This window comes from Erinaceus europaeus, chromosome 15 (assembly GCF_950295315.1).
Source record: "Erinaceus europaeus chromosome 15, mEriEur2.1, whole genome shotgun sequence".
In the NCBI taxonomy this organism is placed as follows: domain Eukaryota; kingdom Metazoa; phylum Chordata; class Mammalia; order Eulipotyphla; family Erinaceidae; genus Erinaceus; species Erinaceus europaeus.
The window spans coordinates 51,189,685-51,210,287 of NC_080176.1; the positions used below are offsets into that span (position 1 = coordinate 51,189,685).

Below are 20,603 nucleotides of genomic sequence, written 5' to 3' on the forward strand. Positions count from 1 at the left end.
ACATGGCTGCATCCCCATGAATCTTATTTAAGGACACTGAGATTTGAATTTTACATGCCATGAATTATCTTTTGATGTTTTTGTAGTCATTAAAATGTAAAACCACTCTTAGCTGCTAGAGTCTACAAAACGGGCAATGGACCAGGTTTGCATTATAGATCCTGTTCTAAGGGGATGAGATTCTTATGGAAAGTTTTGGGGGAATGATTTGGAGGTTGCAAAAAGTAATGAAAGGTAAGAGTGAAGAACCATTCATGCCATGTGAAAGGTTTGTAGGGAACAGCATCCTAAAAGTGCAAGGTTAGAGCAAGGAATGCTACATGAAGAGATAAAGACATAGGGGACTTTTTGTGAGGACTGTCCGTGAGCTCCCAGGGCACAGTGGGAGATTAAAGGGGCTGGGTTGTGGAGCGCCTGGCTGACATGCTACAATGTGCAAGGACCCAGGTTCAAGCCCCTGGTTCCCACCTGCAGGAGGAAAGCTTCACGAGTGGTGAAGTCAGACTGCAAGTGTCTCTCTGTCTCTTTTGCTATCTTCCTCTTCCCTCTTAGTATCTGCCTATCACTATCAAGTAGATAATGATATTAAAAAGTTTTCAAAAATGTTTTAAAAAAATTAAAGGGACTGTACAGAGCATGGCATGCATCAAAGGGATAAGCAAAACCAATGGGGAGAAGGAGGACTGGCAGTTAAGTCCTGACTGCTTGGGGGATGGAGGCAGGCTAGTATCAGTCTCAGTGATCAGTAGTACAGGAGGCTTCTCAACCAAAAGTGATTCTGTCCCCCTGGGGACATCTGGCAGTGTCTGGACACATCTTTCTGTTGCTGTAGTTTGGGTAGGTAGTGCTACTGGGATCTGGAAAGTAAAGCCCAAGGATGCTGCTCAACATTCTATAATGCAAGGGACAGACCCATACAACAAAGAAGTAACTATTCCAAGGTGCCACTGATGCTGGATCTGAGAAACACTGCCATTAGTGGAGGCAGATGATAGGTCATAATTATAATTGCCCTTCATATGATTATAACTGATGTCTTGGGATAATGCCAGGGTAGTAAGCATTTCAGTAATTGGAAAGGGAGAGGGTAACATTTCTAGAAATACATAGAAGTCTGTAGACTAGCCTTAAGTGCTCATGGTCATGGATCAAAATTTACTGTAGCTTCTTCTTACAGAAAATAATTCACAATATTTTAGATCCCTACATAAGCCACAATTCAGAGTTCTTTTGGTTTTTGTTTCAACTCTATTTCTTATAATTTTATGCTTCAACTTCTGAGGGCATATACTGAACCCTCTTCAGGAACTACAGCCTTCACAGCAAGGTCTCATATGTTTCTTAGTAAACAAAATTCCCATCATAGCCATTTTGGCTTCATACTCATCCCACTGTAAACACTTGGCATGTGGAATGTGACACAAGCTAACACAATAGTCAAGTAATAGGCTCAAGGACCAGTTTAGAAGGTGCATGTACACAGGCGTATCCTTGTCCAGAGTCCCTTAGTTGAGACACAGCAGAGCTGGCTTGAGAGTTCAGGAGGTGTGACTCCCAGCCATTTGCCATGTTACTAAACTACCCTTGTTTCTATGACTTCATAGAAATAAACATATAGAGCACTTAGCAATTAGTATATGCACATTATCATCTCTGATTATGACTACTTCTAGATTTTTCGTGTCAGTACATTGACAATATCAGTGCTTCAAGTTACATTACAGCATGCTCTCATAGTGCTATAATGCCTTCATTCATTTTGCTGTGACTTGATTCCAGACACACACACACACACACACACACACACGCATGCGCACGTGCTTATGCAAATACATTAGCATGTTTTTAGGGGCAATCTTAGGAAAAGAACTCTAGATCAAAGGGCATTTTTCAAAAAAAATATTGGTTATTTAATAATGATTAACAAGATTATAAGATAAGAGGGGTACAATTCCATGCAGTTTATACCACCAGAGTTTCATATCCATCCCCTCCACTGGAAACTTCCCTATACTTTATGCCTCTGGGAATATAGACCAAAATTCTTTATGGGGAACAGAAGGTGGGAGGCCTGGCTTCTGTAATTGCTTCTCCACTGGACATGGACATTGGCAGGTTGATCCATACCCACAGCCTGTTTCTGTCTTTCCCTAGTTGGGTAGGGTTATGGGGAGGTAAGGTTACAGGACATGCTGATGAAGCTTATGTCCTACCGCCGGACCCCAATAAATAACTTTTTTTAAAAAAAAAATCTTTAAAAAAATTTTGCCTTGGTCTCACAGATGGAAAGTGTCTTGAGTCCAGGGTCTGCACTCAAACCCAAATATCCCTAGAGCTAGTTTCTGAATCTGTAGGATGTATTCAGTAGTAACAGACTGTTACTGAATTAGATTTGTTCAGAAAGCAAACAAATCATTCAGAGCAAATATTTACCAAAATTTGGCAGTCCTGATGAGCTGCTTTGCTTATACTCACTGTTTAACTTTGATCCTGAAACAACTGGCTTGATTTTCTCCTAGATTAGCACTAAAAACAGTGCCTGAAAAGGAGTTCTGAAAAAAAAATTTTAGAGCAATTCCCACTTAGTAATATTGGTGATGGGCATGGGAGGTATAGAGAACAGAAATCCAGGGTTAAGTGGAAGCCACAGTTCACTGTAGATTAGGATCGACCTTCTCGTGGTGCATCCCATGAGTACCCATTTATTGGGGAAACTGACGATCCTTCCTAGCCGACTGAATCCACATGGATCCCAGTCACTTTCAAAGCCAGCAACAAGCAGACATCAGGCTCAACCTGATGCTGTTGACTGGCTACGGAAGAAGGGCAAACGCTAGAAGAAGAAGCTAAGCTTCCCTCACTTTTGTGGGCTCACAGTTGATGGTCACTAATTAGTGGTTCAATGGGTGATAAAAACTGGTGCTCCAGGACTTGGGACTGAACCACCAGATGGGGCTGAGGGAAGCAGTTGGAGAGGATGTTTTCTATTTTGCTGCAGTAGTTAAAAAAAAGAAAGGTATTGTATTGGCACTTCACCACTCACCCACAGGAACCAGTGGACAAATGCAACAGGAGCCTAATTCTGGAACCATGCAGGTGGGTGAATTCACCATTCCATATTTTGACAGGAAGGAGATGTTTGGATGCGGAATTTCAGTGCAGTATGCTGCTGGTCTATCTTATGCTTTATGTACAGGACTTCATTGCCAGGGGGATGTAGAAGTCATTGGCTAATTATCTGCAGGTTCTGAGCAGAAATAGCAGCAAAGATCTAGCTCTTTCTCTCAGAATCGGTGATGAGAAGTTGAATTCTAAGGAAAAATTCTGTTATGAGTCTATGATAGGTATTCTGCCATTGACGCTAACCTATAAAATCTGCATCTTGGGTTACCTGCTCTGTCCTGCCTACTGGTAAAAGGTTTGGGTAAGGGCAGTAAAGGAATAACAGTTGTCCTTAACAGTATAGCCATGGCCTTTGGAGCCACAGATGGTGCTTCCTCCTCAGGCTTTGCTTCAGTCTCCTGCACTGTAAACTTTGGCTAATGTTAGCTCTGTAATATGGAAGGAGGAGAGTTAAGAGAGACAGGAAATGTGTGCTTAGTTCAGTATTGTTTTTATTGTAGTTGTTTCATGCCCTGGAGCATCCCCAGATGCTGCTCTATTAAATAAGGTAATTGTTAAACAAATATGGATGAGAAGTTTCTGTGCACTGGCATAAACATGCTAGAGGATTTCATAACAGCCAGATTAACAGTCGCTGGTACCACGAGTGGCAAGTAGCTACTTGGTTAGATTTATCTGATGGTAGATGATTCCCTATAAATGTAATTCACTGACTAGGGATGTGATCTCCTGAGCTAGGTATGACTGGAACACTGCCAGTGATACTGAAGAAGTTATTCTCAGGTGTCCAGAGTATTGAGTACAAAAGGGTGGTCCAGAGGGCAGAGGACTTGGAGTGAGTGGGGAGTGGGCATGAATGTGGGCAGGCCTGCAGTGAGAAAGGCACCAGAAGAAGCCAGTCTACACAGATTCTGTTTTCTGGTTCCTCAGAGTCACTGCCAGCAGGTTGCAGATTTCTTAGAAGTTGGTACTTTGTTGCAATGAATTTGGAAATCTTCCTGAGGTCTAAAGAAACTGGCAAAATGCTATTCTTTTTGTTTGTTTGTTTGTTCCCAAGGTTATTCCTGGGGCTTGGTGCCAGTACTATGGATCCACTGCTCCTGGTGACCATTTTTCCCCCAGGGTAGGACAGAGAGATATTGAGAGAGGACGTGGAGATAGAGACAGAGAAAGATAGATACCTGTAGATCTGCTTCACTGCTTGTGAAGTGTCCCCCCTGCACTTGGGGAGCCAGGGGCTCGAACCCAGAACCTTGCATGGGTCCTTGTGCTTAGTGCTATGTGAACTTAACTGGATGCACCACCACCTGGCTCCTGCAAAGTGATATTCTTGAAACCAAACAGAGTCATTGATGAATTTTAAGTAAAGAGGTAAGGTTAGCGTTGTTTTCAGGATGGTTGCTCTTGGGAGAACTGGGGGTAGGGGAGTGTGTTACAGAGGGACAAATGTCAACAGGAGTCCAGGGAGGGATATTGGTGTATTCCAGAGAGAGGGGGAGAGGGTCCAGTGAGGCAGCGTCAGGGGAGATGGCAGGCAGGGAAAAAGACATCATTGGTGGGACAACAACTGAGTCTTCTTTCTTTTTAATTTCACTAGTAATTTAATAATGATCCATGAGATTATAAAATTACAGGGCTATACTTCCACACTGCACCCCTCCCCCAACCACCACTTTTCACAAAGTCTTTGAGAGTGTTTTGCATTGGGACTACTTTTTAAAATTTAATTTTATTTTATTTTTATTTTATAAGCTCATGTACTTGAAATAGGAATCAAAGAGTAAGACAAGGAAGATGAAGTCTGGGGTGATGTTCAGGCAGGCAGTAGTAAGCTAGGTTCAGGAGCTGTGGTTATCTGATTTTCAGTTGTCTTGGGTATTATTGTTACTTTTTTTTTAGACCAGAATACTGCTCAGTTCTGGTTTATGGTGGTGCTGGAGATTAAAGCTGGGACTTTAAAGCCTAAGGCATAAAAATTTCTTTCTTTTTTTAAAAATTTCTTTATTGGGGGATTAATGTTTTACATTCAACAGTAAATACAATAATTTGTACATGCATAACATTTCTCGATTTTCCATATAACAGTACAACCCCCACTAGGTCGTCTGTCATCCTTTTTAGATCTGTACTCTCCCCCTCATTCTGTGAGGGGTCTCTTTGTTTGTTTAATAGTTTCTTTGGCTGTGCAGAAGCTTTTCAATTTGATGTAGTCCCATTGGTTTGTCTTTGCTTTAGTCTTCCTTGCAATTGGGTTTATTTCATCAAAGATATCCTTGAGGTGTAGGTGGGAAAGTGTTTTACCAATGTTTTCCTCTAAGTATTTGATTGTTTCTGGTCTAACATCCAGGTCTTTGATCCATTTGGAGTTGATTTTTGTTTCTGGCAAGATAAAGTGGTTCAATTTCATTCTTCTGCATGTTTCAACCCAGTTTTCCAAGAACCATTTTGAAGAGAGCCTCCTTCTTCTATTTAATACTCTGGGCCCCCTTATTGTCAGGCTAGCTTCGCGGGTGGGAGAGAGAGATGACTAGGGACTCATGCCTGAGTGGTACACAGTTCAGTCTTTTTTATTTTTTATATTTTTTATTGGGTAATTAATGTTTTACATTCAACAGTAAGTACAATAGTTTGTACATGCATAACATTCCCCAGTTTCCCATATAACAATACAACCCCACCTGTATTTTCCCCACCCACCCACCCCAGAGTCTTTTACCAGAGTCTTTTACTTTGGTGTGATGCACCAATTCCATTTCAGGTTCTACTTCTGTTTTCTCTTCTGATCTTGCTTTTCAACTTATGCCTGAGGGTGAGATAATCACATATTCATCCTTCTATTTCTGACTTATTTCACTTAACATGATCGCTTCAAGCTCCATCCAAGATGGTGAAGTCACCAGTTTTAATAGCTAAGTAGTATTCTATTGTGTATATAGACCACAACTTACTCAGCCACTCATCTGTTGTTGGACACCTGGGTTACTTCCAGGTTTTGGCTATTACAAATTGTGCTGCTAAGAACATAGGTATACACAAATCTTTTTGGATGGCTGTTGGTTTCCTTCTTCTTCTTCTTCTAGCGTTTGCCCTTCTTCCGTAGCCAGTCAACAGCGTCAGGTTGAGCCTGATGTAAAGTTTCGAGACCTCCTTTGAATCTGGTTTCCTTAGGATATATCCTCAGGAGAGGAGTTGCAGGATCATAGGGTAGGTCCATTTCTAGCCTTCTGAGAGTTCTCCAGACTGTTCTCCACAGGAGTTAGACCAATTTACATTCCCATCTGCAGTGCAGGGGGGTTCCTTAGACCCCACAACCTCTCCAGCATTTGTTGCTGTTACCTTTTCTGTTGTATGACATTCTCACAGGAGTGAAGTGGCATCATATTTTAGTATTTATTTGCATTTCTCTGACAGTCAAAGACTTGGAACATTTTTTCATGTGTTTCTCAGCCTTTTGGATCTCTTCTCTGGTGAATATTCTGTTCATGTCCTCTCCCCATTTTTGGATGGGGTTATTTGTTTTCTTGTTGCTGAGTTTGGTAAGCTCTTTATATATTTTGGTTATTAAACTCTTATCTGAGAATTTCTTTCATAACTATTATGCTATCTATCCTCACTCTCCTTGAACTTTTTTTCTTTCCTCTTTTTTAAATTTTATAAGTGATTTATTATTTTTTTAATTTTTATTTACAAAAAGGAAACACTGACAAAACCATAGGATAAGAGGGGCACAACTCCACACAATTCCCACCACCAGAACTATATATCCCATTCCCTCCCCTGATAGCTTCCCTGTTCTTTAATCCTCTGGGAGTATGTATCCAGGGTCATTATGGGGTGCAGAAGGAGGAATGTCTGGATTCTGTAATTGCTTCCCCTCTGAACATGGGTGTTGACAGGTCGATCCATACTCCCAGCCTGTCTTTCTCTTTCCCTAGTGGGGCAGGGCTCTGGGTAAGTGGAGCTCCAGGACACATTGGTGGGGTTGTCTGTCCAGGGAATTCTGGTTGGCATCATGCTAGCATCTGGAACCACGTGGCTGAAAAAAGAGTTAACATATAAAGCCAGACAAATTGTTGACTAATCATAAACCTAAAGGCTGGAATATTGCAGATGAAGATTTGGGGTCTCCATTGTTTTGAAGATAGCTGGTAGGCCTATTTTAGTTATATTCCAAACAACCCAAGTTGTTGTCTGGGATCCTTGGGCATTTTAAGGTTGAGGTGTCTGTGATTCATAAATAGAGCTCCAGTAGTGAATTCAGTGAGCACTGTTTAGTTCTGGAGGAACTGAGAGTTGAATCTTATATGCCATAGCCCTGGGAAAGCAAAGCAAGTACGCAGAGAGGCACATAGATAATGTATAGAATTGTCTTCTTGTGAAATGCTGAGTCTGAACAGCTCCCTTGCTTCTCTGGTCAATGAGCTATGAAATCGGTTATCGTCAAGTGTGACTATTACTCAGGCTGGGGTGATCTTCCTTGGTGTGATGTTTCAGGAAGAGACAAGCCATTGACTTCAGGAGTGGGAGAGAACACACTTCAAAGAAGAATGAAGGCTCTTGTTTCTAGTTCAGTCACATTGGGGAATTTTCTCCTTTCAGTGTCAGACTTGCTTTCCCTTGACCTGTGAGAAGCCACATTTCCTAAAATACATACTTTCCCATCTGGATCCAAAATGTTTACAGACTGTTCTTGGGTGATCTTAATTCTCCTTAGCAGTTTCTGGAGGTGTGGATGCTGGAGATCCTTCTGGAAAGTGAGATATTCTCTCTCTACCCTGTTATTACAGATGCAGCACTGGGAATGGAGCTGAGTGGAGCTCATTAAGCTGAGTGGAGCTGCATGGATTGGGTTCAGTGATGGAAAGAGTCTTTTCTCAATAAGAGTATGTGCAGGATTTCTGATAGACTCTTCAATGTGAAGTTTGGACAAATAGGGAAATAAAACCTTGAAAATGTAAGTGGAAGAGGCCAGATTTAGCCTGGCCAAGAGGGGGGAGAGTGAGGGGGGGGGAAAGGAGAGGGAGAGGGAGAGAGGCTATACTAGGCAAGGGTGATCCTGATGAAATAATAGGCTCAGGAAATTGAAGTGACAGGCTCAAAGAGAGACTAGCCTAGTGTTTATTCTTATACCACAAACTGAGTGAGCTGATAGTGCACACAGGAGCTTCATGTTCATGTTGGAAAATATGTTTTAAAGACTGATCAGAATTTTCATGGACTAGGGTCATGGTCCAATTCTGGCTCATCACACCCCATATCAAGGCAGTGTCCATTCTCCTGTGGGTGCAGTGGAGACTTGGTGGGATGGCAAAGGGGTTAGCTGATCTGCACATGTATATGGTGTTAAGAATCACTACTAAGGGGGCCATGCAGTAGTGCAATGGATTAAGCAAACACTGTGCCAAGTGCAAGGATCCCCGTTCTAGCCCCAGGCTCCCCACCTGCAGGGGGGTTGCTTCACAAGCAGTAAAGCAGGTCTGCAGGTATCTATTTTTCTCTCTCTTTCTGTCTTCCCCTCCTCTCTCAATTTCTTTCTTTCCTATTCAAAAACAGCAGCAGCAATAACAACAATGGGAAAAAGATTTCCCCAGGAGCAGTAGATTCATAGTGCAGGCACAGAGCCCCAGCAATAACCCTGGAAGCAAAATAAATAAATAAATATCGCTGATATTCTGGGAAATTCCTGACAGGAAGAAGCACCCATAGCTTCTTCTAATTCCCAATGGCAAAAGGCATATTTCTCTACTTATGAAGATACCAGCATAGCATCACGATTAGGAGCTGGGATACTAGAATTGCACCACCTGGCTAATTTACTGTGTGACTCTGGGCAAACTCCCTGAATTCTCTCTGCTCCAACTTCTCATTTGTGAATGCCAGAGTAATAGCACCTAACTCAGTGCTTCCTGAGAGGATTAAGAGGATGAAATATGTAAAGTGCTTAGCTCAGGAGTACCCAGCACAGAATATTTTAGATCACTAGAAGGAATGTGTGAGTGCTATCTTCCCAGTAAGACCTGGCTTACCCTGGGGAGAGCCCTGGGAGGCAGAGCCCTGTCCCCACTCTTGGTGAATGGCCAGTGGAACCCCAAGCTGCATTGGACACACTGGGGCAGGTATCAGCAGCTTCCATGCCTTTCAGGCATCCAGAGAAAGCATGCTTCCTGAAGATGCAGTAATCCAGCGAGGAATTCAAAGACCATTATATCACACTTTAGGGATATTCAATTACTGCCTCCCATTGCCCCCTGAGAAGGAATTTTGTTCCTGAGGTTTTATTTTTCTAGTTGTGTGGTTTTGGTTTTTGAACCCTTAGATTAAAATTTGATAAGAAATGAGCCGATGTGAGGATGTGGCCAGTTGGGGCATGCTGCGTGCAAGCATGTGTCTCCTCGAGGTCTCAGGAGGGAATAGGGTTGTTGGGGGGGATCATTACATTGAAACAGAACTTGAGTGAATTTTTTTTAAATTTATTTTATCCATTTGTCTGTTTATTTGTTTCTATTATCAGAGCGCTGTTCAGCTCAACTCTGGTTTATGGTAGTATGAGGGATTGAACCTGGGACCTGGGAACCTCAGGCTTGTAAATTTATTATATAATCACTATACTATCTCCCCAACCCTCTTCTATTTTTTATTAGTGATTTAATAATGATTAATGAGACTGTAAGATAACAGGGGTACAATTCCATACAGTTTATTTTTATTATTATTGTTTATTTATAAAAAGGAAACACTGAAAAAAACCATAGGATAAGAGGGGTACAACTCCACACAATTCCCACCACCAGAACTCTTTATCCCACCCCCTTCCTCAGTAGCTTTCCTATTCTTTAACCCTCTGGGATTATCGACCCAAGGTCATTGTGGGATGTAGAAGGTGGAAGGTTTGGCTTCTGTAATTGCTTCCCCACTGAACATGGGCGTTGACAGGCCGATCCCAGCCTGCCTCTCTCTTTCTCTAGTGGGAGAGGGCTCTGGGGAATCAGAGCTCCAGGACACATTGGTGGGGTCGTCTGTCCAGGGAAGTCTGGTCGGCATCATGCTAGCATCTGGAACCTGGTGGCTGAAAAGAGAGTTAACATATAAAACCAAACAAGTTGTTGACCAATCATGGACCTAAAGGCTGGAATGGTGCAGATGAAGAGCTGGGGGGGGGTCCCCATTTTGTAGATAGCTAGTAGGCATATTTTAATTATATCCCAAAGGGCCTGTGGCTATACTAGTATTTTTTTTCCCCTGAGCCTGAAATCTGATATGTAGGTAGTTCCTACTTATTGTCTAAAGAGATGATGTCATGGCTGGAAAAAGTACCAAAAAGCTGAATCTGGGAAGAGAGCAGCTCCCAAATATGGGAAAGGTGTATAAATATTGTTCATTATAAGCCCCATCGATTTGATGTGATCTGGGGCCAATATTCAGCTTAGGAGCCTATGTGACCTCTGCATCCCTGTAGATCTGAGCTCATATTCTGTGGTTATGAGTAGCAACATTCCAAGCTGCCTCAATATCAGGACCCATCTTCCTCAGGTGTAGCATAGAGTATGTTGTCCATCCTCCCTTTAGAGGATGGAACATTCTCTACAGTTGTTGATCCAAGTTGAGGGCAAGGTCCTATGGGTGTCCACAAAGGGGTCTGTTTTGTTGTTCCTGATACAGATGACCAGTAACAATGGAGAGAGGGATTTATTTGCTTCTCTGCTAGACATGGGTATTGGGTGATCAATACATACCTCCAGCCTGGTTCTCTTTTCTAGTGGGAGAAGGATCTGGAGAGGTGAAGTGCCAGGACACATTAGTGATGTCATCTGCCCAGGGAGGTCAGGATGACATCATAGTATCATCTGCAACTTGGTGGCTGAAATTTCATGAGATATAAGCAGGACAAATTGTTTAATAAACAGGAACACAAAGACAGAAATAAAGCAGATGAAATTAGGAGTCTTCATGTGGAAAGAAGCTAAGAAGTCTATTTTAGTTATGTTCCAAGGGGCTCATGAATTTAGTAATTTTTGCCTGAGCCTGACAGATAACATGCAGGTGGACTAAAAATATTATCTGGAAAGATAATGTCAAAGTTGAGAATAGGGCTTGAAAGCTGGATTAGAGCAAAGAGTAGCTCCCAAATATGAGGAAAGTGTATAAATACCATTTTTATATATGATTGTTTGCCCCACTGATATAGGGCCCATATATATTCATATTTATTGTGTTTTCACCAATATCAAACTTTGTAAAAACCATCTTCCAAACAGAAGGGTAAATTACTTTCACTGTAAAATGGGGTCAACATATTATGAAGTAAAAATATAGTAGCTTTGTGTTGATATATATATATAGCCAGGACTTGTGTCCACATCCACACATAGATGAGTAAACAAACTCTCTAGACCAAAAGTCTCTAGTCGAGAGTTTGCTATTTTAACATAGCTTTACCTCAGTAGACTCCCTAAATAGTGCTAACATTTTATGAAGCTTGAGATTGAAATTACTGCCCAAGTTTGTTGAGCTTAGAGTACTAGCTTTTGGACTCAGAGGGGCACTCCCAGTCATTTAGCTGGTCCCGATTCTGAGGACAGTGGCAAGTGTGTGTGAATCTTAGGAAATGCCCAATCTCAGAAGACAGTGCACACATAGATATTGCAGCCAGTAAACGTCTGGAGACCTGGAAAAGGGCTTCTAGAGGGGAATGAATAGGGCTGTGTGTTAGAGGGTGCAAGGATATAAAAGTACGTCCTTGGGGAGAACTTGAACCCGTATAAGAACATGTGCAGAGGCTGTAGCTTGATTTTTGGCACCAAGGAATTGGGAAATGACTGGATGTATAAACTGTGGACTAGTCACATGTGAGAATAAAACTGGCGGTGAAGATGAGTCGCTGTGCCAGAATGGCCAACACATTGCCATGCCAATAGCTGTGTAAAACAATGGTAGAGTTATTTGTGCTTCAATATTTATTTACCAGAGCACCACTTAGCTGTGATTATGGGGGTGCTGGGGATTGAACCTGGAACCTCGAAGCCTCAGGCATGAAAGTCTTTTTGTATAACCAGAAAAATATATTTTTTAAATCTGGAAACTTACCCATAAAATATATTAACATTGTTTATTTATGGGCAAAGAGGTCTTAACTTTTACAGTTAAGGATGTCTCAAGGGTAGATGCCAGTAGGCTGGAGATTGTGACTGACCATGGAAATTTGAAATGTACATTAGAGAAAGATATGGCACCTCTCAGTCCTGGAGCAGACTGAGCTCAGAGCTACCAGGACACTCTTGGGAACGTGCCAATACAGCATGCGGCCCTGTGGCTTGTCTGCAGTTCCTTTGGTGAGGGTCTTTGTAGATGTTTCTGCCCCTTTGCTACTGTTTGTTCTCTTCGTGTTGCCTCCTTATCATACAAATCAACTGCCCACAGCAGCTGACCAGCGAAGTAGAAAGCAGATGTTACCCAAACACACTCATGTGGTAACTGTTGGTAATTTAGGGGCATGGCTTGAGGGGGTCGAATGTACAAAATGAGATTGTTGGGAGGATTCCTGGCTGAAATCTAAGATTTGGGGTTTATCTCTACATGCCCATTATCTGGATGTTATTACCGTATTAAGAGTCGGTTGTGGTGTGTCCAAAGCATGCGAGAAGGCAATTTGAGCTACGGGATCTGAACCTTGAGTTAGAACATTACTTCAGACAAAAACTCTGAAGCACTTCTGGCCCCCTCCTACTAGTTATGTCTGCTTCTTAAAGACACATATATTAAATCTCTTTTCTTTTTAACTAAGAGTTTTTCACTCTCTTTTTTTGTGAAAAACATGAAGAAAGGTATGTATAAGGCGTGTCATTATTTAAGATATTTAAAAATAAGCTTGACCAAACAACTCACATTAGTGATAGACTAATTTATTCCTGGAAAAGGGACCATCTCTTCCCCTCCTTCTCTCTGTTTCTACCTATGTGCTTGCCTACCTACCTGCTTGACTACCTACCTCCTTCTTTTCATCTCTGGGACTTCATCTTTCTAGGCCAACTTTATCTGATCAAGGCAGAGAATGAAAGATACCTTAGCTATGAAGCTTCCTCTACTGAAATGAGGGCCAGGCTCAAACCTGGATCATATGCCTGGTGAAACGGGTACACTATCCAAGTGAGCTAGAATATTTTTCTGACCCAGGGAGAACTTTTCTATTCTAGTCTCCACACTGTTCTGTGTCTGAAGCTATCCAAGACTACCAGAGCTGGAGTTGCCCACTGTACTGTTTTTTTTGTTTGTTTGTTTGTTTGTTTTTGAGAGTGAGATAAGAACACAAAAGCAAGCCAGGGCAAGGCTGTTTCACTTCTGGAGGCTGCCTTCTTGGTCCCTAATCCCCAGAGATGAAAAGAAATAATTAGATAGGTAGCTAGGTGAGTATGTAAGTAGAAAAGATGGAAGAGAAGAAGGGATGGAAGGAGGGGTGGAGGGAGAGAGGGATGAGAGGAAGGAGGGAGGGATGGAGGGAGGGAAGGAAGGAAGGAAGGAAGGAAGGAAGGAAGGAAGGAAGGAAGGAAGGAGGTGGTCTTCCAATTTCTAGAAATAACACAATGAGCTGTCTGGTCAGACTTAGGTAGTTTTCCCTTCTGGGTCCTAGAAAATTCCAGTCCACCTTCATCCAATCTTTTAGACCCTAAAGGAAAATTTGAAAGCAATTGACATGTTTCTATGCTTAGAAGATTTTGTTTTTCTGGGAAATCAATGTATATACAAAAAGAAAACAGTGGGGTCCCGTGTGACCTGCAGCTATCATTGGATTAGTATTTTCTTCCACCTGAGTAAATTTACAACCTGGTTCCAGTGCCTTTTTTTCTGAGTGATGCTTACACTCCACAGAACGATATTTATTTCTATTAAGCACCTCTTTATTTTCATCAAGGAGCACTGGCTCCACTAGTATTTTGTTCAAAACAAAAGAATAAAGTAGGGGTCGGGCAGTGGCATCCCTAGTTGAGTGCATCCATTACAGTGTGCAAGCCCTTGGTGCTCATCTGCAGCAAGGAATCTTCATGAGCAGTGACGCAGTGATGCAGGTGTCTCTTTCTCCCTCTGTATCTCCCTCTGTATCTTCCCCTTCTCTTTCTTTTTCTTTCTTTCATTTTTGTAAATTGATTTAATAATGATCGACAAGACCGTAGGATAAGAGGGGTACAATTCCACACAGTTTCCACCACCAGAGTTCCACATCCCATCCCCTCCATTGGAAGCTTTCCTATTCTTTATCTCTGTGGGAGCATGGATCCAGGATCATTGTGGGGTGAAGAAGGTGGAAGGTCCGGCTTCTGTAATTGCTTCTCCACTGGACATGGGCATTGACAGGTCAATCCATACCCCCACCCTGTTTCTATCTTCCCCTAGTGGGGCAGGGCTGTGAGGAGGTGGGAATCCAGTAGACATTGGTGAGGTTGTCTACCCAGGGAAGTCAGCTAGGTGTCACTGTAGCATCTGCAACTTGGTGGCTGAAAAAGCATTTAGATATAAAGCAGAACAAATTGTTTAATAGTCAGGACTCTAATGGTAAGACTGTAGCAGATGAGGTTTGGGGTCTCCATTTTGGAAAAGGCTAGTAGGTATATTTTTGGTATATTCCAAGTGGCCCATGACTTTACTAATTTTTGCCTAAGCCTAACAGCTAGCATGCAGGTGGGCTAACAGTATTTATTTCTTTTTTTTAAAAAATATTTATTATTGGATAGATACAGAGAGAAATTGAGAGGGAAGGGAAAGATAGAGAGGGAAAGAGATAGAGAGCTACCTGCAGCCCTGCTTCACCACTTGTGAAGCTTACCCCCTGCAGGTGGGGACTGGGGGCTTGAACCTGAGTCTTTGCATACTATAATGTGAGCACTTAACTAGTTGTGCTACCACCTGACCTGTCTTCCCCTTCCCTTTCAACTTATCTCAGTCTTTAACCAAAATAAATAAATAAACAAACCCACAAAATAACAGAACTAAAAGTGTGGTGTATGCACTCAGGTTCTAGCTGGTAGTGCAGTTCTTGGGAGTATTAGCAACCATGGCCTGTAACTGACACTCCTTCTAGACTTTGCATGCTGCAAGAACAGTGAATACTTTCCTGTCTAACTTTGGTTTCTCACCATGGCGACATCAGAGCAACAACTGAGCTCTGTGAAGGTTCTTTTTATTCTCGTGGCTGGCAAAGATCTTCTGAAGGAAGTTTTTTTTTTTCTTTTCTTTGTTTCTATTAAAACTATTATTGCATGAAATCACTGTTTCAGTTGGTCAGATATGTCTTAAATGATTAAGATCACTAGCTGGATATTTTCAAATCTCGTTGTGGGCCTCTGGTCACCTAGAAACAGCCTTAAGTTTAGCAGAAAGTATGAGTCACTGTGAGGGCAAATTCAAACAACAGCTTCAGTACTTGCTAACACAAAGTGATGCAGAGACTGCGTGCTCTCTGCCGTACATTTATATATTTCTGTGAGATATTTCAGTCCAGTTGTGCTGTGTCCTATGCAATTTATAGAACTAAGTATCTGCACTTTGTCTAAAACTTAAGACTGACTTCCCACTGGGTGCCACAAATAGGTCACATCTATGTGAAGACAGTAACCCCCTCAGGACACCTTGCCAGAATGGGGATGACAGAGTCTCCTGGGGACTGCAGACAGCCTTATCACTTATTCTAGTGGGTGGTGTAAATGGTATTGTGCCATCTGTACTAGATTAGAGGAGGATTTAGAAGGATTCCTAGAAGACTAGGAAGAGTGTAGTGACGTTGTAGTGATAAAGCCAGTTTCTATTGGTTTTGGTTTCTTAGGGAAGCTTGGCTTGGCAGAAAGAACACTGGCCTAGACACTAGAGTACTGGAGTTCTTGACAAGTGTGTGACCTTGTCCTCTGTGGTCTTGTCTTTTTTATCTGCAACATGGGGAGACCTGTAAGGTCATCTCAGTTCTGTTGAACCCTGTTCCTTTTGTCTCTGCCTCTTATGCAGAGGGGGCGTGTTGAGTTACCACCCGCAGGGGGAGCACTTCACAAGCAGTGAGGTAGTGCTGCAGGTATCTATGTCTCTCCTTCTCTCAACCCATCTCACTTTCAGTTTCTCTTCTGTCCTATCTAGGAAAAAAAAAAAAGGTTGATGTACTGAGCATCCTTGCTCAGACACGAGCCCCTTGCGTAGATGGGCTGGCAGCTTGGGGGCCCCACTCTCCTCTGCCTGTGTGTCTGGGCTTCTTTGGGGTAAGGTAGGGAGCTTCAGAGCAAACATAGAATCTGATCTATTCACTAGACTTGCAGATAACAAGTCTGGTGTAGAGTTGTTAACATACTTAGCGTGAGGCTATTCAAGTATGTGCACCTTAAGATGTGTATCCTTGGCATAGCTGTTTTGATGTATGCACATATACTCAATAAAATGATGGAGGATGATATTAAAAAAGAAAAAGAAAAATTAGGGGGCCAAGCAGTAGCGCACATGGCACTAAGTGCAAGGACTGGCGTAAGCATCCCGGTTTGAGCCCCCTCCGGCTCCCCACCTGCAAGGGAGTCGCTTCACAAGTGGTGAAGCAGGTCTGCAGGTGTCCATCTCTCCCCTCTCTGTCTTACCTTCCTCTCTCCATTTATCTCTGTCCTATCCAGTAACAACAACAGCAATAACATCAGCAATAATAACAACAACAATGATAAACAACAAGGGCAACAAAAGGGAAAAAATAGCCTCCAGGAGCAGTGGGTTCATAGTGCAGGCACTGAGCCCCAGCAATAACCCTGGAGAAAAAAAAATAAGAAAAATTAAAGCTAGCACTATAAAAATATCAGGTATTCCCCAGTTCAAGACCCTGCCTCTCCACCTGCAGGGGGGGGAGTCTTTTCACAAAGCAGTGAAGCAGGTCTGCAGGTGTCTGTCTTTCTCTTTCTCTGTCTCTGCCTCCTCACTCCATTTCTCTCTGCCCTATTCAATATAATGGGGGAAAGATGGCCAGGAGCAGTGGATACATAGTGCTGGCACTGAGTCCCAGTGATAACCCTGGAGGCAGTAAAAAAAGAATCAGTTATCTATAATAAAATTTACAACTAGTACAAAATTTGACAAGAATGTGGAACAACTAGTATACTTGTGTACTATTGGGTTGTCAGAAAGATCATGATGCATTTTTGCATAGAACAGCATAGGAAAATACAGCATGATTCCAGCAGCCCAACACGAATGGAACTGGCATGATCTAAATCACTTGGAAATCACTTTTTTTTTTCCCTCCAGGGTTATTGCTGGGCTCGGTGCCTGCACCATGAATCCACCGCTCCTGGAGGCCATTTTTCCCCCTTTTTTGTTGCCTTAGTTGTTGCAGCCTCGTTGCGGTTATTATTGCCATTGTTGATGTTGCTTTGTTGTTGGATAGGACAGAGAGAAATGGAGAGAGGAGGGGAAGACAGAGAGAGAGGGGAGAGAAAGATAGACACCTGCAGACCTGCTTCACCACCCGTGAAGCAACTCCCCTGCAGGTGGGGAGCCAGGGGCTCCAACCGGGATCCTTACGCCGGTCCCTGCGCTTTGCGCCACGTGCGCTTAACCCACTGCGCCACCGCCCGACTCCCGGAAATCACTTTTAAAAAAAAAAAAAATCACTTTTAAACAGCTTCTACTCAAACTGACTCCATCGTGTCCTATAACATAGAAAGAAATCTCACATGGAAATAAATACTGCATGTGCTAACAGTCATTGAAGATGTACTCCATGATTGTAATAGCCCTTCCAAGCTGCAAGGACCCAACTGTCACCAGCAGAATGGATAGCCAAGCTGCTGTCTTTTCATACACACACTAATGAGAATGAGTGATCTTCAGGTACATAGAACAATGTTAATGAATCTCATAGATGCAGTGTTCAACAAAATTTGGGCACTTTTTGGACAGAGAAGAAGAACCTGAACTATGAGAGAAGTGATTGGGCAGGAGTATTAAAAGTGTGTTGGTGTGCCTGGCTGGGAAGACGCTTGTTTCGCCATACCCATAATCCAGGCTCAAGCCCATGACACCATGTGGGGCACCACAGCTCTGGGGAAAACTTCAGTGTTGTCGTGTCTCCATGTCTTTGACTCTATAGATCTGAAAAAATAGTCAGCCAAGAGTGGTAAAAGCCCAATGATGGCAAAAAGTAATAAATATAATAAAGGACTGCTGGATGAATCTTTTGGTAAGATTCAGTAACTTGTGGACTTTTTCTTTCTTTTCTTTTCTTTTTTTTTTTTTTTTGCCACCAGGGTTATAGTTAAGGCGCCAACACTATGAATCCACCACTCCTGGCTGCCATATTTTTTCTGATTTTTTTTTTAATTAGATAGGACAGAGAGACATTGAAAGAGGATAGGGAGCTAGAGAGAGGGAGAGAAAGGTTGACATTTGGAGACCTGCTTCACCACTCACAAAGTGGAGCTTCTGCAGGTGGGGAGCAGGGGCTCAAACCTAGGTCCTTGTGTTTGGTTATATATATATATATATATATATATATATATATATATATATATTTATATATATATGCTTAACCAGGTGCATCACCACCCCTGTACTTATATGTGCATATGCATATATATATATTGCACTTAAGACATATATATATATATATATATATATATATATATATATATATTGCACTTAAGTAAAAAAAATTGCAGCTGAAGAGGCCAGGCAGTAGTGCACCGGGTTAAGTGCACGTGGTGCAAAGCGTGGAGACCCGCATAAGGATCCCAGTTAGAGCCCCGGGCTCCCCACCTGCAGGGGGGTCGCTTCACAACCACTGAAGCAGGGGTGTCTGAAGCATTGCCCTGAAGGTGGGAAGTGGGGGCTTGAATTGGGGTCTTTGTGCATGGTAATATGTGCACTTAATCTAGTGCACCACCACCCAACTCCCTGCAATGTATTGTCTTTCATTAGTGAAAAATCGGGATAGAGTTTGAAAAGTGTTCCAATTGCCTGAAGCTCTTTCTCTCTCTGAGTTTGCAGTTCCTGGGTGAGCATCACAGACAGGCAACCTTCCTCCAGTACAAGCTCCTGGCAGCTCTAGAGTTAGTATGTATCTGCAGCAGGTCACCTCTGCAGGCAGCAGGTGAAATGTCAGGGGTGGCACAGACTGTCACCAGGACCATACTCCCACCCTTGAAATGGGAATGGATGAGGGCCCCAGAACCACATTCACTAAGAATGAAGGCTGGGCATGGCATACAATAACCATGTCCATCCTGCGCAGATGGGTCGGTCCTACCTTCAGTGACTTCTTTTTGTTTTTAATGATAGAAAGAGGGATCTATCTGAAATCTAGATCCATATTATTTAAGTAAGGAGTCGAGAGATTTCCTATCTAGGACCCTGGTGGAGTGGCCTGAGAGAGGCCAAAGAGGTCATCGCTAAGTGAGTCAGTCTCTTGTGGGACCTAATTTTTTTTAAAAAAATATTTATTTACTGAAATTTCCTTATTGGGGGACTAATGGTTTACCATCAACAGTAAAATGCAATAGTTTGTACATGCGTAACATTTCCACATAACAATACAACCCCCACTAGGTCCTCCTCTGCCATCATGCTCCAGGACCTGTTCCAGGATACGTTCTAACCAAGGGGGTTGGTGAAGGAGCTGAGAGCTATGTGCCTGGTGATGCAACTGGCAACACCAGGAACTCGCTATGTAACTCGGTGCAAAAGAGAAAGCCCAGGGGCCGTTCTGAATCCAGAGTTGGAAGTCTGGGAGATGCAAGGGCTTTCAGCCACCCTGATATAGAAATCTGGTGCATGCCGGGTTGTTGTATCTTCACCCATCTCCTTTCATGCGTCCAGCATCTCAGATATGTTGCCTTCCTTTTAACAGATGGCCTGTGCTCTTTTCATTTCAGCCAGCTGTTTTTCTTTTCTTTTTCTTCCTTTATTTCCTTCCTTCTTTCTTTCTTTCCTTCATTCTTTTTTTTAACTTCATTTTCCCCTTTTCCTGTAATGCTTATCTCACTTTTCTATCTTGTCTCTGTGTACATTTCTCTTTTCCTGGCCTTGTCTCAGGGATGAGGAAGAGGAGAAGGAGGAAGAGGAAGAGGAGCTGCCAGTCACGGAACCCAATTCAGAGGAAGAGGGAGAGGACGATGCCCCCTGTCAGGGCAAGGCCAGGTACCAAGGGCTGGACCCACCCTTGGATAACTGGAGGGTCTCCTCAGTAGTTCCTTCCCTTCCTCACTAGCTCCTACTTTCAAGCCCTTACTGACCCTGTACACAAAACCACAGAGTGTCTAGTTGTGTAGAAGTAACTGAACACGTTTTTATGAGATCCCTGCACTTCTCATTCAAATACTGCCTTCCTAACCATACTTTGTAATAGAAAATGTATTAGCTGGTTTCTCTTCTGTTTCCTCCCTTGTTGAGAGCTTTGGCTCAAAGACTGACTATGACTAAAAAGATGTTCCCTCTGCTCAGGACATTTAACTCTTACTGCACTGTAGTAAGACTAA

General features: G+C 42.7%; 1 protein-coding gene across 18 annotated transcripts in view; it reads left to right on the forward strand.

Moving 5' to 3' along the window:
* The window catches only part of FHOD3 (formin homology 2 domain containing 3), a 588,579-nt gene that overhangs the window by 416,224 nt on the left and 151,752 nt on the right, over nt 1-20,603 (forward strand). For 11 of the 18 annotated variants that reach the window (XM_060173747.1, XM_060173744.1, XM_060173740.1 and 8 more), the window contains one exon: nt 20,161-20,265. The exons of the other annotated variants lie outside the window; for them this stretch is intronic. In XM_060173747.1, coding sequence (XP_060029730.1) covers nt 20,161-20,265 — 105 coding nt within the window. The remainder of the gene's footprint in view (nt 1-20,160; nt 20,266-20,603) is intronic. 18 annotated transcript variants of the gene reach the window in all.